This window comes from Grus americana, chromosome 11 (genome assembly GCF_028858705.1).
Source record: "Grus americana isolate bGruAme1 chromosome 11, bGruAme1.mat, whole genome shotgun sequence".
Lineage (NCBI taxonomy): Eukaryota > Metazoa > Chordata > Aves > Gruiformes > Gruidae > Grus > Grus americana.
Genome location: NC_072862.1, coordinates 7,823,467 through 7,847,755, shown reverse-complemented (window position 1 = coordinate 7,847,755; position 24,289 = coordinate 7,823,467). Strand labels below are relative to the sequence as shown.

General features: G+C 43.0%; 1 protein-coding gene across 26 annotated transcripts in view; it reads right to left on the bottom strand.

Annotated features, from left to right (window-relative positions):
• The window catches only part of MAGI1 (membrane associated guanylate kinase, WW and PDZ domain containing 1), a 352,095-nt gene that overhangs the window by 39,964 nt on the left and 287,842 nt on the right, over window positions 1-24,289 (bottom strand). For 20 of the 26 annotated variants that reach the window (XM_054838040.1, XM_054838041.1, XM_054838046.1 and 17 more), the window contains 4 exons: window positions 22,667-22,755; window positions 21,516-21,608; window positions 17,590-17,772; window positions 15,896-16,516 (listed from right to left, as the gene is read on the bottom strand). In XM_054838040.1, coding sequence (XP_054694015.1) covers window positions 15,896-16,516; window positions 17,590-17,772; window positions 21,516-21,608; window positions 22,667-22,755 — 986 coding nt within the window. The remainder of the gene's footprint in view (window positions 1-15,895; window positions 16,517-17,589; window positions 17,773-21,515; window positions 21,609-22,666; window positions 22,756-24,289) is intronic. The other 6 variants (XM_054838031.1, XM_054838030.1, XM_054838032.1 and 3 more) reach the window with 1 other exon arrangement.

The window sequence follows — 24,289 nt, the reverse complement described above, 5'->3', positions numbered from 1 at the left end:
TGGGAGAGAAACCCACAGCCCTCAGCGGCCGCCGAAACCCAGCGCTCGGGCAGAATCTCAAATGTTCCCCTGGATTACGGGAGACTCAGCTTACAATTAAGCCGAGGCTATTTCCTTTTGACGCGGTCGGCTCGGCGATTTTATCGGACCAATCGTGGCGGCGCAGGGGGAACAGGTTGATTTTTTAAAAAGTATTTCTCTAGAAATCGATTTTTCTAAGGAAAATGTGCATCGGCTTGAGCCGGGAGACGCGGGCTGGGCAAAGGAAAACAAAAGCATGCAGAGGAATAAGCTTTTATCCCTAAAAATGTGAATCTTACTGAGAAAACACACGTTTTCCTACCTGTCCATCCTAGGTGTAAATCTTTGAAGCCGGAGATTTTATCTGTTAGTTACAATTTCAGACAGCTGAGGCTTTAAAACAGCACTGCAAGTGTCCTGACCCTTGGGGGGGAAATGCTAGGGAGCTTGGAGAAGGGGGGCTTACACAGGTTGCAGTCGATGCAAAGGAAGAAACAACTGGGAGGGCACAAGAGAAGGTTTCTTCAAGGACAATTTTGCATTTTGGAGCAGCCTCTTGCTCTGTGGTGAGCAAGAAAAATCAAGTGGGATTCCTATCAACTACTTCTGCATATAGCTCAATTCCCAGCAGCAAAGGAGACACTTGGCTGGGGGATTTACCTACAACGCAGGAAAAGCTCTTTCCTGGGCGTTCTGCAAATCACCTTCCTTCTCCTCCACTGTTGGAGGAGAGGGAACTCCCCATATTTTGCTCTGTGTGGCACTCCAGAAAACAAACATAAACCAAACCAGAAGATTACACTCCACATTAAGTGCTCAGTAATTCAGATGTTTGAAATCTGCTTTTGTCTTTAGGATGTGATTTATGTGGCATTTATGCTGCATTATGTTTTCTACTTTATGTATTTTGTTTGTGCTAAAACCCATGCCCTCGTCTAACTTTTACACGTAGAATAAAATAAGCGATGCAAGTGAATTACAAATCTGTCTAGGAAGCAGCTCATTTTAAGGTAATTTGGGAGATGTTAGTTCTGAACAGGGAAGAGCCACAATTAAAAATGATAAACAGAGCTCACTTTGCTGCCTGTTCACAGACTCGGATGCCAACTCATATACTTCACATACTTGGAGCATTTTAAATGAAATATTTTCAGCTTTTGAGGAATATCTGTGCTCTGCACATCACTCTGATGCATTCCCAGCCAATAGCTGATACCCCTCCAGGCACTGATTGATCGAGGGACAATGAAACATCAAAACTGTTTGAACTAAACAATCAAGACCGCAGCTTCATTTCTGCTGACGGTGGACTGTGTTTGTATAACACACTTAAAGAGGAAAGCACTAATAATGTGCACGGCAAGTCACATTTTTAACAGGCATCATTTATCACAGAGATAAACACACAGATAGAGATTCTCCCTCTCTCTCTCTCCCCCCTTCTGCATCCATGCACACACGTTTACTCTCCCTTTCCAAGAGATGCTCTTTCCTATTAAATCAATAGGTAGCACAGATCCCCATGCATGCACGCACCCTTAACAGACCAACATGAGCCAGAAGAGGTATTACAGCAATTTAAATGTTCCCCACAAAAAATAAAGCTGAGATGCAGCTGGGCTGTTGGTTCAAATTGTACCAGGATTCAGTTTATTACATCACAAGCATTAAATGTTAAAATTTACTCAGTAAGAACTACTGAACAAATCTCTCCTTCAAAGTTTGTCATTAATTTTGGCTGTTCCAATCCAAAAAAGATGGAGAACAGTTGAAAAACAATGGAAAACACATCAAGGCCATTGTCTGGCGGGTCCTTCAGAGGCCGATGAATCTTACAGTGTCACTGCTCTGTGCCAGACTTTGCTGCAGAACAAGCAATAATTGACTTTTTACCAAAATAAGCGACTGCAGAACATGTTAACAAATGTTGGTAGTTTTTCATGGGACAAGCTTATAGTCAGGGGAATAACCTGTCTGTACATTTTCCTGTAAAAATGTTATTTATCCATCTAATTAGGGTCTCATTTTAAAACTCCAGTTCTTGACGCAGCAGGCCAAATGAGCAAATGATAGGTATAATAAGTAGTTTTCATGCTCAGATGATGGAATGGACATAGTATTTAACAGCGATGAACACAAAGCGCTTGAGTAACCCCCAAATGCTGGGAGCACCACTAGCAAGAAAATGCCGAGCTTTTTCCGAAAAGCTTCTGGCAAAAACAATTGCCCGAGCCTATGAATTTGGGATGGTGACAAGTATGAATTACAACCTTTTGATTACATTAATGTGTCCCATCTCATGCTGTGCTTTGCTTGGTATGCTCATCCTCCTGGCTGCCCCGTTCTCTCCTGAACCCTCACTGCAAGTTTTTCAGAGGTAAATGGGCCAAGCACAGACTTAACACCCAGTTTGCACCTCTTTGGCATTGTCCAGTATTCTAGTAGTCGGAGAAACAGCATTCACATCCCTGGCTAAGAGAAGCCAAAAGGCTTCTCTGCTGCTCTGCCCTCAAATTCCACAATGGAATTGTAATAGTTTATATCGACACTGTTTGCAATATAATTCCTCTGTGGTGTTATGCCTATGGACATCTCTCACTGGTACTTGAAATGCATCTTCTAAATGTGGGGGGTTTTGGAGGTGCAGATTAGAGAAGGTGGAAGAATCAAGCAACCAAACGGGGCTGTTGTCATCACAGAGTTAACAGTGTTTTAAAACAAATGAGCACATCTGGTAAACAATGTCAATATGACCTAAAACCCCTTGAATGGGCTCATTGTAGCTACTTACTAAATGTGCCTGGAATTAAATTAATTAGAAAACACAAATTACTCCCCTCTAAATAACAATGTAATAAAGCAACTGCTTAATGAAAAATATCAGTGATCAGTGAGCAATCCACGAGCACAAAAAAAGGGATTGTAATCAAACTAAATTCACAGACTCGTCAGCAAGGCAAGAAAGGCTTCATACAAGGTTAGTCAAAAATGAGTCAGATGCAGGGATCTAAATTAAACTAATTATCACAGAGATTATTACATTTATCTTAACAAAAACCTCTCTCTTTTCTCCCCAGTACTCCCTAAAGCTCTATGTACAGCTGGCTGCATCCATCTGCTCAACTACATTTTGTAACATAGGGGAAAAAATGCAAATCATTAAGCAAGTTTTGTACCATGACTTCAGCACTCTTAATGCCATTACCCATCAGCTGCAGCATTTCTGTTGTGTGCCACTGTAGTATGCTGTGAGTGATGTGGTCCATGAAGTAAGGCCACAACCCAGCTTATTTCATATTATTTGGCATGTGTTAATTTTGCAGTCCTGTGTGGTAAGATGTTTGGAGCTGGGAAGCTGTAAGCTCCCTAACCCTACCTACGACGAGTTCGTGGAAGAACCCATGGGGGACAAAACTGCGACGCTAAGCGCTGCTGTTTCTATCATGCAGTGGTCCTCAATTTTTACAGAACCATTTTCTCAAATCTTTTGTCTTTATGCAACTAAAGTAACATTGGAAGACCACAACACATGGCAAATTCTGTTTTACTGAGCATATAGAGAATGCGACTAAAAATCCATACCATAGCCTGGGCCTGATTCTGGTGAGAGCTCAGAAGGCCACAAATGCTCAAAAATTGCCTATATGGACACCAGACACATCATGCCCTGTTCCACAGCCCCGCGTTTTAGAGACAGTGGATCAAAATAGTCAGAAGTTGAATCTTAAGGAAGACCTGTTTCTAGGCACCACAGGAGTCATCCAGTCAACCCATTTGAACAGCTTGGTTATGTGAAGGCCAGTTGGGGTGAACGCCTCTCCCTCCACCACAAAAAAAACCCCAAAAAACCAAAAAACAAACAAACAAACAAAATACGCAAACCCCGAAACAAACAAACAAAAAATTTCCATGGGATTTCAACTGAAGTTAGAAGAATTCAGCACTAGTTTGCACAATCTACCCATCAGATAAAGGCGCTTGAAACTGCAAAGAGCCAGTCTAGAAGCGAGACTATCATCTCGTTTCTTACAACATCTGTGGCTACTGCTCAACATTTTTCAGGTTTGGGGTGTTTTTGCACATGAAGGAAAAGAATAACTGTGTCTAGATCTTCACATCTCATGACTGCTTAACACTTCTAGTCTGGACACCTTGTGGACTGTCCATATCCTATGGCAAGAAAAAGCCATAGGTGAGCCTAAGTGAAAATGTCGCCCATTTGGTTTCACCGTTATGTTGTCTGCAGCCCAGAATGCACAACAGCTGAAAATTAAAGGGGGATGAATAAAACCACAGGAAAAGAAACCTTTCAGACTGAGTCACAAGGTTAACGTTTACAGAGAAAATGCCCCTGCCTGGAAAAAAAAAAACCCACAAGCTTTCTAAATAGTGCTGCTTACACTGTGCTGAATAAAAACCAAAGGCTGTATCAAAGAAAACAGACACTTTGAAAGATGAGGGGTGAAGTACTGGAGTCGGGGGTACACAACCATGTACCCGGCATTGCACATTGATCGCTGCTTTCCGTGTGCAAAACAAGGAACTTTAAATAATTAACGCTAATGGCCATTAGTGCTGCTGGGGGGGGCAGGGGACGGGAGGATGGTGGTGACAAAGCAGTCCCCTTGATTCTGTATAATCCATTGCCAAAGAATTTCTAATAAACAACAAATATTATCTAAAAAAATAAATGGAACTTGATCTTTTCCAGGCTGGAGAAAGAACAAGAAAACATACCAGAATAATTTGCAGCAAGAGAGGCAAGCCTATACAGGCGTGAGGAGCACCATCAAGAAGAAAACCCCCTACCTTGTCCCTGCCCAACTTTTCTCCTCATCATCGTGATTTGCATAACAAGAGTATCACTGCGCTAGCAAAAAAAATTAGCTATGCAATACAAGCTTTACGAGAGAGAATAATTTACACTGCAGGAATATAGCCCTGCCATAAATCAAGTTTGGTAACTACCAAATACAGTGAAAAATGCCACGTTTCTAATGCTAATGTTCAATGCTAATGCTACGAAAGGGATGTTTGCAAGAGACCATCTCCAGCATTATTAACCCACTGGCACTGGCAAAAAACATAATGAGGCATAGTATATTATTGTCATTAACAAGAATTTCAGTTCTAGATGCTCTAAAGATGTTAAATGGTATTAGCCTCAATTACTCATTTTTGGTCAGGAAGCTAAACAATTCCTCGTAATTGAAGTCTCTGTCATATTTTCAGCATCTCAAACCAGAATTGATTTTAGAAGTGATAAAGAAGATACAGGCTAATAAAATACTATTTAATTACTACAAAAATATAAATTTAACAATGTAGTAAGATACATATGCTAATGCCATGACAGTAAGGTAATAAACTGAGAATTAGTGTGACAATTACCCATCTAACCTATGGTTGAACATCAGCTGTTCTTATATTTTTATTTTGAAGCTCATTAAATGAAGAGTTTTTCCTAAAGCTCGAGCTGTTGGAGTCATATGCTTAGTTTAAAATCTCTGTTAATATTTAAACAAATATGTACATAGACATTAAATTTCTGAAACCTCATGAATGGTAAACACCAGAATTGGAAAGTAATTAGAAATCTCCGTGGTTTTTTTACATATGTGTGTGCATGTACACATGTATTACATATCTTTCTAGAGCACACCTCACAATTTTTTGGGTATGCTGCACTTTTGAAGGTGTCCAGCCCCAAACCCCCTCTCCTCAGCTGGCCATCCCGTGGCACGGCCACGTGGGTGCCGAAGGGCAGCGGCACCTCAAGGCCAATCTCATGGGCCACCTCCAACCTCAGCACAGAGAACACTGGTAGAGGAGAAACCATTTTTTGCTATTGTCACATCTGTATTTATCCTGCTCAGTGAGGGTGTTTGTCTTCAGACTTATCACAGCACTGTTACAAGGTGTAAATCCACACGCTCAAACCTGCGTGGTTTATGGCAGATTCTCGTATTTCATATTTGGAGAGCAGCCTGCACAAAGGGGACCCCTACAAATAGGGCCCTCTTGGCATTAGTTTGATGTTGCTATTAATAAATAACATCCCTTAATAACAAGCTAATATTTATGGAATGCTTAGCCAGATTCAACCCTGAGGGGTGCACATGCACGCATGGCACACTAAGGCAGGAAATATTTACTAGAGGACAATGGATTTGCAGATGTTTTCACAAAACATTACTTCATCTGATTTAAAATACAGTTTTCTATAAAAATAGATCAGTAACTCAATATATCGCCAAGTATGTAACGGTACATCTCCAAAACTAACCATTAAGGATAAGGATGGAGTCAAAACTTCTGGGAACTGATATTCACCCACCACATCCCCACCATTACCTTCACATGCCCCCAACCACACGGCCCTGACCTGCCCCAGCATCCTCAGCCAGCTGTGTCATCTTCCTGAAGCTCAGCCTCCTCTACAAGCCCTGCCAACTTCTCAAGACCAACTTATGGTACGTTGCAGGTCTTCTGGCACAAAAGAAACCGCTTTAACAGGGTCTTACGGCTGTTAGCTCCCTAATTACTATCACCATCACAAAAATAAGTTCACCTGACCAAGAAAAAAAAATAAACATGAAAATGAATAAACATAAAATCCCAATGCAGAATGGAAAAAAAATTAAATTCAGAATAGAGAGACTTAGAGACATGAGGATACATATTTAAAAATAATCTGTCTCAGAACAAAACCATTGACTAGTCCCTTACAAAGCCATCCTTCTTCTCAGTTTTGCCCACCTGCTATTGCTTTTAATGACTCTCCAAATGTATTTAATGACAGCGATAAACAAAGACCTTTCTTGGATTTCTGATACCTCATTAAATCTATTATGACTGGTTATTATAATGCCAAATCAGACCAGCAGCCACTGCGCCTACCTGCAACGTGGCTGATAAAACCCCATTATTTAAAAGTACACGCGCACCGAAATGCCACCCAGGCAGTATGCAAGGGTAGGAGGAAAAACTGGGTGGAATAAAACCCTCCTTGCTGCACAGCTCCGAGTCTGCTCCATTTCCTGCTGTGCAAATCCCGATGAAGATGTGGGAGGCACATCTCTAGCTAAATCTGCCTTATCTAGTGTATAGTATTAGGTTCTGCTGTGCCACCTTGTGTTACATCACATCACATTTGATATAAAACAACACCGTGTGGGTTTGAGTTGCTCCACTTATACCACTTCAGTATTTAATACCAAAACCAAATCAAAACATAAGGGGGGAAAAAAAGCCAACTTTCAAAACCTCAAGCTAGGGAGAAAAAAAAAGCCTTTAGGAAGAATTTCAGAGCTCTCATCTTTCATTTGCTAAGCAACCTCCTGTTTTGTTCTCATCTAAGAGCCTACTGCTTTCTGCAAGATAAGGTGGTTCATGCAATAAAACATCCTGATGGGAAGATTTCAGACATTTTTTTCTTCCAGCATTCAGCAAATGCTTTGGTTTTCTTAAGAGATTTTAAAGCAGATCTAGATTCCCTGCTGCAGAAAGGCAGCCGTGCGCATAACGTGCATACCACCACCGTTGTGCTGTCAGCATGCAAGATTACGCAAAACCGCAATTATTTTGTTATTCCAAATACGTTAATTGTTCACATCCTTAATAATTAAAGTACAGGTTTCCTCCCGGCCTTAAAGGACGCTTCCTGAAGTATCTCAAAACTTTAGGAAATTATCACAGCCCTTGAAATAAAGGCAAAATGTGTAACAAAATGCCAAGCAGTGAATCAGCAACTGTTCTATTCCATTTTACCCTTCCAAGCCACTCTGGAGCTCAGATGACACATATATCTGGGGGACACAAGCTATAGCATAGATAGGCCACGCTGCCACAAAAATGCAGGGCAACTGATGTAAAACTAATGCTGACCCAAAAAGCAGATTTCACAGGCATCTTTTCATTTGCTAACTCATTTCTAGAAGAGAATCGGTGCAAATGGAGTTAATGAAGGGTAGCTGAGGGGAAAACACTTGTGCCTCAAATGACTAACAGATTAGTGTCAGCACTTTGCATGCATCACACCAGTAAGAGCTGGAAATTCTGCAGGCAATTAAAATGTCCACATACCAGCGATGCCGATTCTCCTTCATTATCAGAACTGTAATATTATAAAGCTGTTGGTTTTGGAGTCAGGTGCTCCTATGACAATGTGCTTTGTTTGGAGTTTCTTACCCTCCCAGGGTTTAGAAAAGGCAATTGAATGTGAATACCAGAGGCTTGAAATAAAAAGACAGAAAGAACTCCGATGTGGTATTTTTATATCTGGAATTTTGGGAGCTTAACGTAGGATTTTTAAGCACTCGACCTTTTTGAGGTTGATATTTGAATTTGTTGCTTAGTATTTCAACCGGATGCCTTGCATTGAGAAACTCCAGCATGACCTGGTAATGCTAATTAATTAGTTCCCGCAAATGCACTATTTGTACGAACATTAGTAACGCACAGCAAACTATTTGATGTCTGAACAAGTCACCGACAATTACACTTTGTGGCTGCAGGCATTTGTAGGCATCTAAAACCTTGGTGAAACCCTGCTGCCTCCTGGAGTCTAACGGGAGCCTTGCCATGGACTTCAGCAACACCAAAATTTCCTCCCTTCATGTTTTTGGTAAGCACAGTTATCCCAAACCTTGCAAATTCAGACCATCAAAAAAAACCGGCTAATGTCACTAAGATTAACACCCGTAAAGCACTTTGAAGGAGAAAAAACACTGCGTAATCCCCAAATATTACATTATTTATAAGACGACCTGATTTTAAATGTTAAGTTTGGCTTATTTTTATCACAAAGAGAAAACAAGTTCCTGCTAGCTTGCTTTACAAAACCAATTACCAGTGATCAGTGTATGGTGATGCATAACAATACACAGCATTGCCCCAAAAAGGCGTATCTATGACTCCAGAGCTGTTCAGAGGAAAATTAACTTGCACAGTGGATTGAAATACATGCACATAAGCAATTCTAATAAGGGGTATGAACTTCAAACTTCTTATTAAAAATATCAAAATGTGTAACATTTCCTTTATTTCATCTTTTCCTGACTTCATCTGATTTTTCTATCTGCTCCTTGATATACTAGTCCCTAATCAGAATAAGGCTGCAAGAGAATAGTAAATGTGACATCAAAATCGCTTTAAACTTGTTTTAAAGTCTCATCAGCTTTTTTGGCCTTGTTAGAACATAATTTCACTTAGCAGAGAGAAGAGAATAACAAAGAGTGACTTGGTGGTTTGGAAAAAAAAGATGCAACTACTCCCAAGCAAAGGTTCCCCCAGATCTGCTCCTTCCCTGCACATAACTCATGGAAACGAGTCCGCTTGTGGTAAAATTGTCTTGAATGAGTATTTCAGCAATGTATTTTTACTAGGATTCCCTGTTTTCAGAAAATTAAAAAGTAACTTTGCAAAACATTTTAAAAAAACTTTAATTTAATTTTCAATGTAGTTCGTAGACCAACTTAAAAACTTTACTAATGTGATTCCCTTATTCCCAGGCAATTGAAGATAGATTTTTAAATGCCCAATGAGATTCTCCATTTAATTAGGAAATTTGTAACTCTGGAATTACAAAGTAATAACCCTGGAATACAAAGTAATGAACTTGAAAAATAAATCTTGGCATTACACATGGACATATATCTCTTTAAGCATACTATGATTCTGATTTTTTAAATAAAATTTATTAACTAATGAGGGCTGCCTATGGGCTATCAAAAATATCCCCCCATCTGTTATTTCTGGATGGTATTATTTGCACTACGATATCAGGTATTTTTCAGCGTACAGCTCAAAATAATCTATACTGAGTTACAAATTGCTGAGATTCAACAAGCAAATTTGATGGAAGGTACCTGAGCAGAAGGTACTGGGAGCTTTGGGAGCTAGTGGTCGTTGACAGAAGGTAAGAGGTGACTTGAAATTTGATTTTCAAAGAATGCAGAGGTCAGTTGAGCATACCATATGGCAGAGAGGAATTAGATCTGCTCCTGTTTTGGGTCAGGGAAGAAGCTGCCACAACATGGTGGGCTGGGGAGTAGAATAAGAAAACCAACCATAAAGGTGGCATGCTAGACGATCCGTACCAGCAGCTCTGTGCTCAGCGAGACGGATTTCCACAGGAGTTCCTACGGATCCAAGCATGGGACAAAGACCCCAGTATAATGCTCTGCTCCCTCTGTACTAGGAACTGAAAACGCTGCTGGAAATGCTGACCTTTTCTTCCCTTTCCAGAGGCTTTGGCACAGGCAAACATGCTCTGTGGTAACGGTCATATGATTCCCAGGTTGTGATTTTTGTCCTAAATGCAGTTTGGACTCACTTTTTCTCTATTTCAGCAGATGCTAAGACAGTCTGAAATTTTCTGGCAGCTAGATGCTTAAGTGGCATGACTTTCAACTCGCTCTTCACTGCAAGCCTAAAGGGCAAACAGAAGTGAGTGGCTTGTTCAAAAGAGTTCAAGTCTGCACTGAATAGCTGATTGCAGCTCTAATTACCATGGTTTTACATCATTAGGGATAGCAACTGAAAAGGAGCTCTAATTCCAACACTGTGAGATACTGCTTTTTTTGTTTTGTTTGGCTCTTACCACTAAACGATCCGTTTCCAACACTTCTGGTAAGGACAGTAAGGGAAAATTTCATTTCAGTGGGGGGAGAAGATCTTGAAAAACAAGTAGAAAGACAATATTTTTGCTTATAAAATTCAGACTGATAGCTGTTCATGGTGGAGGCAGAAAGGAGTAGTGAGGAGATGTCCTCTGAAACCAGCAGCAGTAAGGGATTTCACTCAGCTCAGATATTTAATGCTCAATGCCATTGCTCATTTATGCCTGAGCATTGTATTTTGACACTCTAGATCTCAAAGAGCAATCTGATTTCAATCATATTGTTATAAGTTGTTATAAGTTGTTCTGATATATTGTTTGTAAAGTTTTCCCACTGTGTCTAAAGGATCTTGTAACTCTCTCTACCCCGGCTTCAGGGAGCCTGGAGCTGCAGCAAGCAGCATAGAGAAAAAGACACGTATCTTTATATTACTATGTGATGTTCCAATGGCATGGACACAAGATAAATAAAGAAAAAAATGTACTTCCATTTTAGGCTACAGAAACAGCCTTCAAGTCCAGAGCAGCTGACTCTAGCACAAGAAGGAGGAGTGAACTCCTCTCCATGGGAAGTGGTGGAGGTTAATTACCCTCACATGCCAAGAGCATCACTGGAACAGCAAGAGAAGGTCCATCTAGCTAAGGAGACTTAATAGGTTTATTGCTTTAGAGCTTTGTAGTTTTGTTCCATTGCTGCAAATCTTTGTACAGCCATATGTATCACAAGGACCTCCTTCAGACCATAGAGTCACAGACCGAACGAGCCGGACTATTGGCACAGGCCTCTCCCCACTGCCACCTACCTCATCGTTCCCCACAAGCACCTTCCACTCAATTGAACCATGAACAGAGAATTTATTATGGACTTTGCTTTTACATGGAGGTAAGCGCTCAGGTGCCCACTGACGGGCATTTAGACAGGTAGATGTTGCATAGGTTCTTCTTCCCATAAAATACATTTCGTTTTGAAACTCCAGCATATATATCGTATTTTTCTCAAAAGACTGATTTCCATTCCCCAGCTTAATGTGAATTTGGCACTAGGGAAACCATTAGAAACTCCACTGATTTGCACATGACCTGTGAGTGACATTTCACCTGCATGCTCTTACTTTGATCTGGAGCAAAGTGGGAACTCATCTCCGAGGGAATTACGTAGATCAGACTCAAGATTTATGCTATTTTCAACCTTCTGGTGAATAAAGATGCTGGTGAACACTAACTATGAAAGCTTTGAAGGGAAACTGTCCATTCAAACCTGCATGAAAACTGCTCAGCTTAATTCTTGGAATGGAACGCAAACCAATCACAATATTTTTGGATGACATGAAGACTGACCTTTAAAAAAACGGAGGAAAAAAGGAGAAAAATAATCCTGTTTAATCTGAGGTAATTGACAAAATACATCAATATGACACACAAATGTTCTCACTGAAATGAATGTTAAACCTCAGTGCCCCCCAAAAATACAGCACAGAATAAGTTGTTCTGAAACAGCCGCCCACCTGTCCCAGCACAGACACCACTCCCTGGAATAAAAGTCACTTAGGAAGCAGGGAAATTATTCTGACAAAATGTTGCTTTTATTATGAATAGAATCTGTGCAGAATGGAGAGGTATTTGAGAATTGCTCATTTCAGCTGATTACTGTGCGTAGACAAGACTTCAATAACAAATGGATTTCAAGTGGCAAATATTATTACCTTTGCTTTTTTTTTCAGGACAAAAGTACTTCATGTACTTTGTAGGTACAAGGTTAAAAGAACCTTTTCAGCTACAAATATTCAAAATAAAGGCGTGCATTTTGTGGCCTTATTAACAATAATTCTTTAAAATAACTGAAATGTGTAATCACATTGTGCAGTGCAGGGACAAAAACATATGCTTAATTCTGCATTTCGTAACCAGTAGCACTGGTTTACTTTCAGGTACCCAGCCCCTGAATGGTCCTGCTGGGTTATCAAGCATCTCCTCTGCTGTTCCAGGCACCATGTCATATCCCCTTAAACGTGCTTACTTCACCTTCAGGCAGCAAAGGCTTTACGCCTCCTCCAGCTTGACTTACAGGCTCTAATGGCTTGGCACTTTCTTCTTATTTACAGTTTAAATTACTCATGGCCCAACAACACCCAGTTGTTCTTCAGCCAAGATCTCTCTTTGCTTTAAGTATCTCCTGTCTCTTCTACCTAATAGTTAGAGACAATAATTTTGTCTTCTCTGTCCGTTCATTTTGCTAGGCAAAAGCAGCTTTTCCAATCTGGTCTTGCCCAATTAGCTCCTCTGCACCCTGCCTCCACACGGAGTTCATCCTTCCTGAACCCTTCAAGTGCTGAGGTCCAAACCATGAGATGTGCCCATGAGATGTGCCCAGTGAGTTTTATCCACCACTATGTATAGGTGAAATAGGAAAACAAGAGCAATAATACAATTAAGGCCTAGAGAGGGGAGGAGGAAGTGGAAAATAAAAAGTTAAACCAGAACATAGATAAGGCACGTTCTCTAAGGGAAGCAAATCTCAATGACCTGATATTGTCCCTTTCTTAATGTCTTTATCCCCCGCCCCAATCTTGTATGATTCCACAAATGATTTTCAGATGGCACATGAGCAGCCGAGCACACAGAGGGGGCATTTCAGCTTCTTCCTTCCTGAAATCACCCCTCTGTTCCTCACTCAAAGGCAGCGGCAGGACTTGCCCACTCCCCTAAGCCAGCGCTTCAGCCGAATACAGTAAATATTTTACAGGCTGCTCTCAGCAGCTGGGGGTTTGCATTTTAACAATTAAACCTCATTGTTGGGAGTGCACCAGTAGCTTGGAGCAGGCAGTGCTTTTCCCATATATTACACATCTCTCTCTGATATTTTTCTGCCTGATTAGTAATCACTTCTGACAAATCCTTTCGACAGCTCTGAACACCAGCCTTAGTGTTGCAGGGATGCTTCCCGCAAAGCCTGACTGAATGCAAATGTTAGGCTAATGCAAGGATGCCTGACAGCATCTGAGCATTTTCTTCACTGGACACCAGAGGGAGGAGGAGGAAAGGACATCTGACAGTGAAGCTGAAGAAGAACTGCTTCGGGAGCCCTGAAGAGGCTTATCAGACACCAGAGCCAAAGACATTTCTGTAATCGGACCAAAATAAATAGCGACACCTTGTCTGGGGATGGTACTTCTGATAAAAGACTTGGCCGGGGTAACACGAGGTAAAGTTACAGGAGAAAGGACCCACACACGGCAGCACTGAGGGCTGGGTGCATTTTAGCAAGCTCCATCTCACAAGCTTTAAACAAACCTGCCTGGTTTTGATTCTAGGGCTACTATTGCTGTCCGTATTCTGCTCGGCTTCCATGCCATAACCTGAGTGCCTTTCGGTCCAGCTTTCTTCTGGATGTGAAGAAAAACATGTTTCAATGATTAACTGTGGATCCAGGGCCACCACAGTTTCTGGTGGTACCACGAGAGCGTGAAATTTGGAACTGCAAGTGCTCTATGCTCAGATGGAAATGTCAGGACCTTGAAGGAGGGGAGGGAGGCAGTTCAAGGAGACTGATATAGTATCTCTCTAGGAAGGTGATAGCAAATGCTCAACATCTGGTTAGTATCTCGATTAAATAAAAGAAGAGAGAGATTCAGCAAGATTACCAGGGAGCTATTTACTATCTTATTAAAACTATGCTTTTATTTTCTCATCAAATCTTTTCATTATGCCTTCAAGGCATAAGGAGGATTATTAAATGTCAGCCACAATTCAAATAATTAATGTATGGTGTTACCAGATATATATGCGCTCTCCAGGAGAATTAATAATAGCTGCTATTTTTCTTCCAACCATATTTTCTCCATAGTACATATATTAATCATGAGAACGCAGTACATTTTTAAAAATTCTGTAGTATTGGAAGTCTTTAAGGAACTCACACTTTGAAAATTGGGGAATTTTTAATCTATTCTTTACTTTTTAATTTACTATCAAAATACAAAAACACGGTAAGCACTTGGAAAGGAAGGAGTGAAAGAAAGGCAGTGCTTTCTCCAGAGCTGCTATTAATTGCAGAATCAATGTCCTCAATTCCTTGAAATAGGTCTTTAAAAACAACAAACCAGAGTCGCAAATTCAGAAAGCAGCTTGTCCCCCATTAAAATGGACTGCCTTTTGTTGCTAACTACTACAATCAAAACACTTTAGAAAGGGCATCAGAAAAGTACTTTTCTATCAAACACTCCTCCCAGGGCTGGCTGGGGGCTGCGTTCGGCACCTACTTGTCAGCTTAACACTGTCTCTACAGCACGCTTGTCCCTGCGAGGCGCTGGGCACCATGTGCCTGTTGTCTATAAACCCGCGGCATGGGAAAGGGAGCGCAGCAGGGCCGGGGATTTGCCCCTCTCCGATCCCTGCTGCCGATGCCAGAGCAGAGAGAGGGAGAGCTGACCACTCCGCTCTTGACTTTGCACTCAACAGCTGCAAGCTTGACACTAACTCTTCCAGTGATTTTAATCCACAGACTAAAAGTATGCTACGTGAGGTGGGGTGTGCTACCTCAGATTGCTTTACACTTGCTATGTGTGGATGGACTGACCCCATCGACGGGTCACCGACCATCCGTGCTCCCAGGTGGGATGCAGACATACTGCCCGTAGGGAGGTTTTTGTGTCCGCTGGTAGCCTCTCAGCAACGCAACCGAAAATGAGCTCAGCTCCCAATTGTGCAGCAAATAAATGTGTCCAGAAGTAACACTTCAATTGCTTACAACTTGGAGAAGTTTAAATTCTTTCCCCCACTCCCAACTGTATCCCAGGTGTAACCCTTCCACAGTGAAAAGTCGTTAGATATCTGATTCTGAAGACTGCAAATTACAGAACGTATTACCAGCCTCTTCCATCTCCCAAAACAGCTCAAGAAATGGCCATGTTCTATTTAAAATAATTTTTACGAGCATGAGATCAGTGTTTGTTATGTAAGTAAAGGTGTTACCATACATGTAACCATACCACCCTTTTGTGCACAACCAGAAGACATGTGTAGTGCATGTGCACATGGGAACTACAAGCACAATCCCCCCAGCACAGCATCAAAAATAAATAATTTAACCATCTACGTGACGTGACAAGTGCCAACTTGGGACAGTTCCTGTACCTTAGGACATAAGCCATTTCTACAGAGAAGCTTAGGAGAGCAGGTTTTTCGTGACGTGCATTTTTTTTTTTTTTTTGAAATTTCAAGAAGAAATGTTTCAAAGCAGTTTTGAAGACTTACCTCCTCGCTGCACCAGCAATGTGACTTCGCTTCCCTTAGGACATTCAATCAGCATATCCACCACCTGGTTGTGAGTGAGGCTCTGCACATTCTTCTTGTTAACTTCGACTATAAGATCACCCTCCTTCAGGCCGCGGCACCGCGGGCTGTCCACAATTTGTTTCACTCTTTGGCCGCCCCCACCGGGACTGTCTGCTATAGTAAACCCAAAGCCCATAGGCCCTTTCACTATATGCACAGTTATGAGTTCAGGTTGTGTTGCTATCGAAGACGCCAAAGAGACCGTGTCATTGGGGTAACCATGGGGTCCGTTGGAGGAGACCTCAACCGGGCTGCTGGGTCTTGCTTCCTTTGTGCCATTTACTTTCCCTGTTTTACTACTGTGGCTCGCGGGGGAGTCATAATTTTCCTGCCCGTTCACAATGATCGGCTCTTTGTCCAAAATTGCCACGGACGTAACCAGGCTCGTGTTGGGATCATCAGGATCGAAGGGCAGGGGGTAGCCTCGGCACAGTTCGAGGTCCACACTGGCACCGATGGGGATGGACTGGAAGATTTTCACAACTTGAGCATGAGTGTGCCCCAGCACACAGGTATCGTTCACGCTGACTATGACGTCCCCTGCAGAGGATACAGACAGATATACCAAACATGTATGTTTTGTGCACCTGGGAAGGTGAGGACTAGAGCCTGCGAGCTGATCCGCAGCATCCACGGGTACCACTCACAGGTAAACAGTAGCACTTCAGTAACTTTGCAAGGAAAAGGAGCTGTGACACTTAGGAAAGCAACAACTACCTGTACACGATGGATTCACTGCATAAAGCCTTTATGTACCTAAACATTTTGGAAAGTGAAAATGGAATTGGCTCATGAAAAATATTAATAAATTCCAATGACTGTATATGGCCACTTAACAGTTATTTTGAAGCCCAGCTCTCACTGTTACACACTGTGCTACACTGACATATGATAGAAACAAAACCGAGAGCACATGAGAGCTACAACAGAAGGCTCTCAAATACCAACTGCTCAAATATGATGCCACGTGTCATGTCTGAGACATATTTCAGCCTGAAATCTAGGTATCAATGAAGTTATGATTCATTTTTTAACACTGGGGCTGCAACACAAGGATGTTTAATGTTGTGATCCTCCACCTGCAAGTGAGGAGTTGTGACCTCAGGTGAATCCTAACAGGATTTCATCACGCTGGGCCTGATCTCTGGAAAACCCAACCGGCCCTTGGCACCTCCACACAGGGAAATGCAAACTGGACCACTCCTCCACCCGTTCCCTGGCAGTAGTCTGGGAGACGAGGTGAGCAGCATGGCAGATACACAAACCCACAGTGATGCAGCCCTAGAAAAACAAAGCATCCATTGCTGCAGCAGGGAGCAGTGACCTGCAGCCTGATGTGGGATCCCACAACTGCTGGCTCCTCTCCAGAGGGGCAGAGCCCCAGCTGGATATTTTGACACCTGAGGTGAAATTCCAGCACATGAAGTGCCTTGCTGTAAGATTTTTACCATATCCCTCAACATATCTCACTTCCCTGCTTGCTGATGAGAAAGCTGAATACCTTTTCCCAAAAAGGGGATGATGACTACAGTCCTTTATGAATTGTACATAAAAACAGCTGTAAAAACATAAACTAAAGTCGTGGTGGTGATTTTGATTTAAAGCATCGGTACCTGTTTCCATTTTGCCATCCAGCGCTGCAGGGCCATCAAGCACCAAACTTTTGATTTGGAGAAATTCATCCGGCTCATCCCCTCCAACGACGGTGAAGCCAAAACCCCTGCTGCTTTTCCTTAGCTTGGTGTGGATGAACTTCCCTTTCAACTCAGAAGGGTTTCGTGTGAAAAAAGGTTTTCCTGTGTAGGAAGTTTGGAAAATCTATAAACAGGCAGGCAAGAGCGTTTGATCTGTTTTTCCTCTGCCCCTCCCCGCTCTAACAAGTACACAAACACAGCGGTGTGCTGGGACAGGACCGAACTTCACTCCAGCATCCCCTCACCTCATCGCACTCCACTCATCTCCTTGGATCCAATCATGCAGTAAAAGGAGTGAGCAAAAACCCTAGTACCTGGCGCTTTGTTAGCTGTGGTTGTGCACCCCAAAGCCTCAAGGCTACAAAGGGGAAAACATGCTGGTTTAAGGAATGGAATATATTAAAGCTGGCAATGCTGGCTTAGGTATGTGTCTTATCTCTGTCCTGAGGTGGTTATATCCATCCCAGAAAGGATGGGACAGGGCAGCACAAATGCCTCCTACAGAAGGAGCCTGCAGCGAGAGTTTCTGCAGAAAGGAGTATCATGTTTTTCAGCACTTGGCCTTCTCCCAACCAACCAAGCAAAAAGCAACTTCTGAGCTCTGGCAAGACACTGCATAACCCTTTAGCATAGCTCCCCCCCGCCCCACCACCACTACCACCCTGTGACCTCCCCCCATGAAAAAGGGGAAGACGCTGATGTTATTCTTCAGACATTGCTTGAAATCTCTTCTCTTTCCTCTCTGCTCCTTGCCCGTTGTGGATGAAATGCTGCGGTTGTGAAGTACAGATCAAAGAGCAGCCCAGGACCGGAGCAGCTGTGCTGGAGGGCTGTTAATGCTCACTGGGAGCATGGTTAAGAGGGAATGAGGTGCTCCAAAGACAAAAGCGCATCCTTGCAAAGCATGCTGCACAGGCTCGGAAAAGGAATCACGGTTGCTATACTTCACAGTGCCAACAATAACCACCTTTGCACTTTTAATTGTTTTTAATGCTTAGAGGGGAAAAGCCTGTGCCACTAAGCCCTCTGGTGACAGCTCCAGGATCAGCAGTGTGTATCGCAGCCAGGAGAGCTGGTGTACTTTCAAACACCTCGGCAGCATTGCCGTGGGCCTCTGTTCAGATGGAGACCTTGAGGGAGAGTGAGGGGATTTGAGACTTGTAAGCCTTTGACTGGGGAAACAAAAAGTATATTTGAAGATTATTCATGAGGGGGCAGTGTGAGGACTTGCAGTCTTCTGCCTTTGAAAGGTAGCACAGGAACAAGGTAATCCTGCACATCATAGGCAGATGCTCTGCTCAGACCCCAAGCTGCAAAAAGCCCAAACTATCAAAGCGTATCCCAACGTCTCAGGTAACAAACACGGCCGAGAGGCAGCATGCAGTGGGGCCTTGGTCCTGTGCTGATTTCTGGTTCAAAAGACAAGCAGAACAAGCACAACTTGCTGGTGTCTGCCTACAAATACAGGGCAGGGTGAACTTGCCCTGTAGTAACAGGATAGCAGCACGAAAGGCTATGTCCCACCTACAGCATTTGGGCGGAGATCACGTTTTAAATGAGTGTATCTACAAAACCCCAGCTGGGAGAGCGGTGTCAGGGGCACAAGGAGGGTCCTTGTCCCCACATCCCTGCCAGCAGTGTCATCAGTGGGAGAGACAGAAAGCTCTGGGCATAGGGCAGGGGGACAGGGAAGCTGGAAATAGCTGCTGTAAACAGGGAGCAAGAGAAGAGGGAGCAGCACTGAGAAAGGAAGAGGAAGGAATGAAAGAGAGAAGGCGCTATCAGTGGGTACCAGGACATGTCACTCAGAGTGGTGCTGAGACAGGTTAATGCTGTTCTGTAACACTGCTGCAAAATTTTGGTGGCTGGCAGTCGGGAGTGGGTGCAGAGCTGAGTGAGGCTTCTAACATCACCCTCCCACGTGACGGGTCCTTTGCATTGCCGTGCACGGACGCTTGGACGGTCCTTGCTCCAGCCTGACAGTGTAAAAGTTTAAAAGGCAGAGGTGGCATTCACAGATGTCTCCCCGAGGAAGACCAGCATTTTTGGGGCACTCTGATGATATGCCTAACCTTGGATGCATGGTGGTCAGGGTACGATCCCCAGAGCTCCCGTGTTTTCTCTTGTTACAAGTCTGGATTACTCTAATGTACTCTAATACCCCTCGGGAATGCACTGAGGGCTTTGGATACTGTCAAACTTGGCATGTCAGTTTTGGAAGGGCTGATCCAGTGCCACCTGCAGCAGAGAGCACTCTCTGGCTCTTCACAGCAGGAAAGGCAGCCCGGGGACCGCAGCACCCTGCCAGGCTCGCCTTCAGAAATCATGGCTGACCCGTGGAGCAAGGCAGTACTTCCCAGCTCCCGGGGCCAGCCTCCCGCCGGCTGCTCCCAGCTCTGTCAGGGTGATGTGCTCCAGCCAGATTCCTTCTCTCTCACCTTCCCCAGCCTCTGGTTCCTGCAGATCAGGGCAATGCCACTCACTTGCTCTGCAATTTAGATGTAGCCAAAGAGGAAGCCTACTTACAACCACTTGTAACCAGAGAGTACTTGTACTGCAACAGGTACAAGTGGAACTCTCTGCCCTTGCTGGCAACCTGATCTGGCAATGTTTCAGCTCACGCTGCAAATTCAGGAACCATTCACGTCCTGTCTGGTTAGGTATTTAAGAGAAATGACTGGTCTGTGAGCAGTTGGCTATACACAGACCATTGACACTAATAAATAAGGCTGTAATAGCCCAAAGTACTTGTACACATATACAACGTCAAAGCAGCTCCGCAGTATTTGGACCTATTATTATTCCCTCCTCATGAAGTGCTTCCCAGAGGAGCTTCAACTCCAATTTTTCAGAAACAGGATGTAATTTGCCCCTAATGTGTGGCCGAGGCACTTCTGGTACTATAGTAAGTCAGATTCAGCACAGAGGCCTGGTAGCTCTGCAAAGCTCTCCAAATGGCAGAGGATCTCACTCTTCTGGTGTTCCCCCTGCTCCTAGCTCCCTCCAAATTTTCATTTGGATTCAAAGAAAACAAAATGGAAAATCCATAAAGTTGCAAGCCAGACTCATCCAGGGTAATTACCAGAACCTGGCTGCTCAGAAGTCACAAATGCAACCAAGACACCCAAACTCTCCAAAACCAAGGTTCTGCCAAGCAGTGCCAACAACCTCTGCACATCACAGCTCCCAAACCTGCTGACCAGTTTCCAGGGCTCTTAAGCTACTTTAACATGAAACTCTACCTGCCCAGGAATGCAGACATGGGGTGACATTGGCTTTGGCTCTCAAACCAAAACATGACCATGTTAATGCACGTCAGTGCCTTAATCACAGTGCAACACGGTGAGATTTTGTGCTGCTTTTTGGGGGGAATGTTGACCTATGAGACCAGAAAGAAAACTCTGCACTAGATCTTATTACAAAAGCCACATTCTAAACTCAGTAGAGTTTAGAAGGTGTAAAAGTCTAATCATTGCATATCCATACAGCTCTGTAGAAAAGGGTCTCCTCCTACTCGCATTTGCATCCACCACACTTGCTGCTAAATCCCACCAATGTTGTAACTCATGTTTACACTGTGCCTTTTAAAAGACTTGGAACGCTACACAGAGAATAGCCACACTTCTTTTTTGATGCAGGCGATCTCATGTGCCTCTTGCGTTTGGCAACAAATGTGGTCTTGAAACAGCTAGTCTCAAAATCTATAGGAATTCAGATAAGCAGGCACGTGCCCTGGTGTGTGACACTAGTCATGGAGATACTCCCTTTGTGGGTGGCTGAGGGAATGTCATTCTCAGGAAAAAAACCTTGCTGCACTTTTACGACTGGTTTAACAAGGTTGTTACCTTGCACTGGTGCTTCCCGAACTGCCTCTTGGTTGTTTGAAACATGGTTTGGAGCAGCGGGTGGTGGGAGAGATGGACACTCCTCTGTCCATTCTAGAGAGGGCAGAGAGGGAAATGTTACTCGTTTCACAACAGCACTATGAGTTCCTGCACGTACACACACTGGGAGTGCGGGGTTCAAGCAGAGAAGATGTGAGAAGCATGGCAAGAGAGGAAACAGAGTGGGGAAGAGGGAATAAAATGAATGGGATGTCCAAAAAACAGATCTGGAGGACTCTCTCTGTCCAGGTCTACTGATGCATCTGTTGGGACGCCCTACTTCACACTCAAACATGGGACTTGATTTGCATCTAAGTGGTCTCAACATTTATGTGAATTCTATTCCCCATGGCACTCATGGCCTCCAAGTAGAAGAGCTCATGTTGCGGGAAATGGGGCTGCAGGAGGAATGCTGAAGCCTGAATTATTTTCCCCTTGGATAGTAACTGTTGTGAAATAACTTGGTGTGAAAGCTACGAAGGTACCCAAACCAACCCAAATGTCACAAGTCCCTCACTGCAGTTGGGCTGCATTTAAAGAAAAAAAAAAATGAAAGAAAAAAGATAAAAAAGAGGGAAAAAAAGGAAAATAAAAAAGTGTGGTTTTAAAATAATGAAATTACTTCAAGATGTTAGAGCCTGACAACATCCAAAGGTCTTGGATTAAAAGTCTCTCATGCAGAGGGGTTTCTCTAGTGCACATGTAAAGGGCCACTCCTCATCCCCTTCGATAGCCTGTGAGTCCCAATGCAGACTGGAACAACACCAGCTACAGTGAGTAACTTGATGGAGCAGATTAAAGAGGAAAATGTGCCTTTTAATTGTTTCTGGGAAGCCTAGAAACTTTCCAGAAATACAGGACATTAAAAGAAAAATCTCTCCCTTTTAACAGGGGTGAAAGCCGCTATGTTCAAGTGGTTATATGGTTTAGATTTTCTCCTTTGCTGCATCTTATGTGAAGGGCAGACACAACCTTTCCTAGGCGCATCATTTTGCCTTTAAATGCTAAGGCCCTAGAAAGAAGGACAACCACATCGGCATGGTGCTGCCAAGGGGAGGGCGGGCACGCTCCCTCAGGAAAACCCCAACCATCACGCCCTTGGTGGTGCCAACCTTCTGGTGGCTGTTGTTGTTGCTCAAGCTGTTTCTTCCTCTTTGCTTCAAGAACTGGGTTTTCATACTGAGTCTTCCGGTTGATGTGGCTGGAGATGAAAGAGAGCAATAAATTAGGAAACCCTTTGTGACAAGCAGGAATGACAGCCAGGAATGAAACTGCTCTGAGGAAAGGAGTAAAATACCAAACAAACCCAACAGCCGTGTAAGTGGAGCAAGGCTCACCTAGTTGTGCCAAAATGTGTATTTAGGAAAACAAGCGGATTCCAGTATTGATATGATGTCTGAGTAGGAATGGCTAATTCCTTCAAATACATTAAAGTAGTGATCTATATGTGAAAAATGAGATTAAAGCAGAAAAGGCGCTCTGTCTGACTGCATTTTAAAAGACATGCCTATATCATTCTTGCTTTAATCAGATTTCCAGAGGTGCAGTCATTCCCTGGCTCACTGAAGTTAAAAACAACAAAAAAACCCCCCAACAAACTAAAAAACCCCAAAACCCAACAACTGGTAACATCTGTCATCTATCTGATCAATGCACACTATTAACGGGGTGTCTTAAAAATATCTGCAGGGATGCAGGCTATGAGCTGAAAAGCTCCAAATGGATCAAAATATATTCAGATTTAGCCACCAGCAAATACTCCCAGTGGAAAGTAGCATTTGGTGAAACTTCAGCTGCCCTCCTTGGAGGGCCATTAGGCAGCCTTTGACCCGTATGAGATGTTTAGAGCTAATACTTCTTACCAATCTCAGGAAAAGGGAAAAAAAAGCAGCCCAGCCCCAAACACGGCAGACAAGCAATGCACTCCACAGAGGATTAAGAATTTTATGAAACCCAAGGATGATCACGAGTCACGGATGCCAGGGCGGTGGGGGCAGAGGACTGGGGGAACTCTCTGTGGCTGACGGCTGCAGCCGAGATGAGCTGCTCATCAGCCCTTCCACTCAAGAGTAGTTTTTCAATAGTGATTTTGCTACAGCGGAGGAGCAGGTAGACCTTAGGAAATGATGTTAGCTTAAAGCCCAGCTTCGTATCCAAAGCCGAGCTTACCATTAAAAACTTGGTTTTTTATTGTCTCTTGTCCCAAGTGTCTTTGTCAACCCCCCTCACCCGAATGAACAACCAACCACTTTTTCAAGTAATTACGATAGAAGCACTCTAGATAGTTACATTCAGAATTTTTTTTGCTAAAGATCAATATTAAATCACTGGAAAAATATTTAACTAGTCAAATAAAAACAAGTTAATGAGTTCTAGAAAAGATTTCCAATTTCAAGATATCTTCAGAAAGTTAAGAAAAAATTATAACTACTTTAAAAATGATGTAAACTTTTTTCATGACACAGTTGTTTCTCAATAAAAGCTATTATGCAATAATATTGCATAATATGCAATAAAAGCTATTATGCAATAATAGTTCCTTCCAATGCCTGAATTGGAAGGAACAGAAACAAATGCTCGAATTATAACCATCTTGCTACCTTATAGATAGTAAGTAAAATAAACTTATGACTTATTGCTGTTACTGTTCTATTTAACTTCATCACTAAGGAGTGCCACAAAACTAGTGGGCATGTATATAAAAAGTGACAGGAAAAAACGCTGGAAAGACCTCT